The sequence below is a fragment of the Nicotiana attenuata genome, unplaced genomic scaffold (genome assembly GCF_001879085.1).
Source record: "Nicotiana attenuata strain UT unplaced genomic scaffold, NIATTr2, whole genome shotgun sequence".
Lineage (NCBI taxonomy): Eukaryota > Viridiplantae > Streptophyta > Magnoliopsida > Solanales > Solanaceae > Nicotiana > Nicotiana attenuata.
The window spans coordinates 239,725-244,152 of NW_017671105.1; the positions used below are offsets into that span (position 1 = coordinate 239,725).

At 40.4% G+C, this 4,428-nt stretch overlaps 1 protein-coding gene across 1 annotated transcript; it reads left to right on the forward strand.

Annotated features, from left to right (window-relative positions):
• The first annotated feature begins 1,052 nt into the window (after positions 1 to 1,052).
• LOC109205958 lies at positions 1,053 to 4,218 on the forward strand. The gene is made up of 5 exons (XM_019368726.1): positions 1,053 to 2,453; positions 2,558 to 2,716; positions 2,798 to 3,037; positions 3,097 to 3,211; positions 3,293 to 4,218. The coding sequence occupies exons 1-5, from the start codon at positions 1,053 to 1,055 to the stop codon at positions 4,216 to 4,218; spliced, it is 2,841 nt and encodes a 946-aa protein (XP_019224271.1).
• Positions 4,219 to 4,428: the final 210 nt, after the last annotated feature.

A 4,428-nucleotide genomic window follows, 5' to 3' on the forward strand; every position in this document is an offset into this window, starting at 1 on the left:
ACCTGTTCTATGGTTCTGGATTTCGCTCTTTCAACTTAACCTATTAATTCTGCTTTAGACACTTTTCATCATGTACAAGAGTCTTTCCACTTCAGGTTTACTCTTTAGACTATTAAACCTACTTTGAAAAAATCCAAGAACGTCAAGCCGAAAGAAACAAAACAAACGAAAAAAATGTCTTTGAGGCTAATTCACTCATCCCCGGATTTTGAGGTTTATGCTCTGATTTTTTTCCCCACAATCTACAAACTTAAATAAACAAAAATAATAAATAAGAAGTAAAAGAAAGAAACAAAAAGTAAAAATAGCATGGGCTAGCCAGTTTTCGGACTGATCAATCAAAAATAGTTAGCATTTGCAAAGTCATTGAAAAATAGCCACTATATTGCTGCAACACGGAAAGCTCCAGCATAATATACTGGAGATCGGTGCACATGTGTATGAAGTTCCAGCATATTATGCTGGAACTCCAACACGCGGAAAGTTCCAGTATAATATACTGGAGATTGGAGCACCGGTGGTGCTCCAATCTCAGTATATTATGCTGGACCGGTATATTATACTGGAACTCCAGTATATTATACTGGAGTATTTTTTCAGATTTTGAACAGTATTTTCGTTTAGATTTATCTTTATATGAAAAGTGGCTAAATTTCTATTACTTTTGAAATTGTGGCTATTTTTAAATGACTGCTTGTAAATCTAACTATTACGGATATAGATTTAGGTGAAGTAGTTAAGTAGTTGTGATGTATAAGGGTATTTAAGTAAATAGAGGGCTAGTTAGTTTAGGCGGTTAAATACAGTATTAATACATTGTACTGTAGCTTCTCTTCTTTATTTTCAATAGAACAGTATCTTCTTCCTCTCAAATCTCTCTTCTCTCTGCGACTGAACTTAGGTCAAGTATGGCAATGGCAATCTTCGACATGGTATCAGAGCAGGCGGAGAAGATCTAGGCCAGCCTCTTCATCGCTCAATAGCAGAGGTTGAAGTTCAGTCAGAAGATAAACAAAATCTCAAAATTCTGATTTTCTCTTTTCGATTCAGAAATGGGGGATAATAAGATCGATCACACCCATCCTTTGTTTGTACATCCGTCTGATACTCCAGATTCAGTGCTAATTCCGATCCAGCTCAAAGGATCTGAGAATTACGGCCTATGGCGGAGATCGATGAAGATTGCACTTCAAGCTAAAATGAAGCTAGGGTTTGTAGATGGTAAGCACACTAAAGCTACGTTTCCTGCGGCATTGCATGAGGATTGGAAAACTTGTAATGCCATAGTTCTTTCATGGATTATGAACAATGTATCGCCGGATCTACTCAGTGGGATAGTGTGTGCATCAAATGCTCGAGCTGTGTGGGAGGATCTTCGTGAGAGATTTGACAAGGTGAATCGCATGAGGATCTATCAGCTGCATAGGGAAATTGCAAAAATATCCCAAGGTACCGACTCTGTATCTACATACTTTACGAAATTGAAGGAACTGTGGAGAGAATTTGATGCAATTGTCCCGCCCTCGAACTCTGTGAAGGACTACGTTGAACTCTTAAGTCAACAAAGGTTGCTTCAGTTTTTGGGAGGTTTAAATGACTCGTATAGTCAGGCAAGACGTCAAATTCTTATGAAATCTACAGAGCCTAGTCTAAATCAAGCATATGCCATGGTCATCGAGGATGAGACTCAAAAGGGGTCGACAGGGCACAACTCTGTAGGTCTCAACTTGCTAATGGAGGGAAATGACATCACTGCACTTTGGAGTGCTAAAGGATCTCAGAAACCTAGAAAGAATTTCAATGTAGTGTGTGATTTCTGTAAAATGAAAGGACATAGCAAGGAAAAATGCTACCAATTAATTGGATATCCACCAGATTTTAAGGGCAGAAGAAAGCCAGTGGCTAACTCAGCACATTTTGGTAATTCTGCACAACTAGGGACTCATGGACAACATCAAGGAATGGGAAATAACTCAGGAAATGCTCACACTAGCTATGGAGCTACACAACCCTTAGGTCCAAATACTGACGGTTTTAATGCAGGCTATACAGGATCACCAGGATATTTTGCAGGTGCAGAGAAAGATGCAAGGATGAGCATGCGGATGCCAATGCCGTTCACTGCAGAACAATATGATCAAATCCTGAAGATGCTACAAAAGGACAACTTACATGAATCAACAGTTAATGCAGCTAATGCAGCAGGTATAATTGACTCTCCAATGCTTGCAAATGCAGTTATTGTAAGTCATTCGACTGATAGTAAAGCAAATGGTGATATGTGGATTGTAGATACAGGTGCAACAGACCACATGGTGTCCAATAGTGAAATGATCTCTAAACCTAAAGAAAATTCTAAAAGTATAGGAGGAAAGGTTCATTTACCAAATGGAGATAGCTTGGCCATTTCTTGTGTAGGAAGCTCAGAATTAGATCAAGGGATTATATCCAATGTGCTTTGCATACCAGCTTTAAATACAATTTACTGTCAGTATCAAAACTGACCAGGGAGCTAAATTGCTGCATGCTATTCTTTCCTGATTTTTGCCTCATGCAGGACCTTCACACTGGGAAGGTGAAGGGGACTGGTAGGAGGAATGGAGATCTATACTATTGGCCTCACAGTGATAGAGATAGGATTAAAGCCTCAGCAGCACTATGTGTGAACAATGAAGAAGAGTTATGGCATAGAAGACTTGGGCACATTCCACATAAGGTTCTGCAACAAATGCATATAATAAAGTGTAATAGATTACATAGTCATAATGTCTGTGCTATTTGCCCCTTGGCAAAACAGACAAGGTTTCCTTTTCCACAAAGCACTAGTAGAGCTTCTAAAGTTTTTAATTTGATACATGGTGATGTATGGGGTCCCTATAGAACTCCTACATATGATGGGAATAGATTCTTTCTCACTCTGGTAGATGACTATAGTAGAATGGTTTGGATTTTTTTGCTCAAGCTTAAAAGTGATGTATCTACTGTAATAAAGGACTTCATGACTCTTGTGAAGACACAGTTTAATAGTGCAATTAAGGTGTTTAGGATAGACAATGGAACAGAATTCTTTAATTCCCATTGTGCAGATATGTTTAGGCATGCATGTGTGGTTCATCAAAGCTCCTGTGTGTAACACCCCAGCAGAATGGAGTGGTAGAAAGGAAACACAGGCAGATTCTTGAGGTTGCAAGGGCTATCAGGTTTCAGGGAAGTATTCCACTGAAATTCTAGGGTCTTTGTGTGCAGAATGCAGTGTACTTGATCAATAGGATACCATCCACAACATTGGCAGGAAAATCACCTTTTGAAATGTTCTATGGTCGACCACCTAAACTACAATATCTCAAAGTTCTGGGCAGTCTTTGCTATGCTACTGCCATTGATAGAGGTGACAAGTTTGGAGCTAGGGCAGAACCAGCAATGCATATGGGATATTCATCCACTCAAAAGGGTTATAGGTTATATAGCCTTACTAACAAACATTTTTTTGTAAGCAGAGATGTCTCTTTCAAGGAGTACATTTTTCCTTTTCAAACCACAACTTCAACATGCAGGAGGAACACTACTGAGCAGTTAATTGATACAGATGATGCCTTCTTTATTAATTCCACCTCTGAGGTCTCAGAGACTGTTCCTGACTCAGCAGCAGCATCATCCCCTTCTCCTGAGGCATCATCAGCTCCTAGTCATGTGATTCCACCTTCAGCAGATCTGGTACAGCCTCACATTCCTGACATTCCCTCAGTTTCCCCAGTTCCTGCAACAGTAATGACACATCCAAGTATGGGTTCATTGCATGCTTTGCCAGAAGAGGGACTAAGAAAGTCTACTAGGACTTCCAAGCAACCTGGATGGCTCAATGACTTTGTTCATGGGATGCCACAAGCTGGAACTTCTACTGCCTTGAGTTCCAGTTATCCAATGTCAGCCTATATGTCATATGCCTCTTTATCTTCTCCTTACTTCAAGTCCCTTTGCTCTTTTACTGCTGTTATGGAGCCTACTTCCTATACTGATGCCCTTCGAGATCCCAAGTGGATTGCAACCATGGATGCTGAGCTGCAAGCTCTTCAGGACAATCACACCTGGGAACTGGTTACCTTGCCACCTGCCAAGAGAGCCATAGGGTGTAAATGGGTGTATAAGGTGAAATACAATGCCAAAGGTGAGGTGGAGAGATATAAAGCTCGCTTAGTGGCCAAGGGATACACTCAATAGGAAGTTCTTGACTATTAAGAGACCTTTTCCCCTGTGGTGAAAATGGTTACAGTTAGGACTGTTCTCTCATTGGCAGCTTTGCATGGATGGAAACTGCATCAGATGGATGTGTTCAATGCTTTTCTTCAAGGTGACTTGCTAGAAGAAGTGTATATGACTCCTCCTCCTGGTCTTCTAGGTGAGGGGGAGCCTCCTAGAGTTTGCAAACTT

Bases quoted from the DNA above. Each gene is read 5' to 3' on its own strand.
- LOC109205958 (XM_019368726.1), top strand. From the start codon at position 1,053: ATGGGGGATAATAAGATCGATCACACCCATCCTTTGTTTGTACATCCG. The intron at 2,454-2,557 runs GTGCTTTGCATA...TGCCTCATGCAG, and splicing joins ATCAAGGGATTATATCCAAT to GACCTTCACACTGGGAAGGT. The intron at 3,212-3,292 runs GTATTCCACTGA...CAACATTGGCAG, and splicing joins GGCTATCAGGTTTCAGGGAA to GAAAATCACCTTTTGAAATG.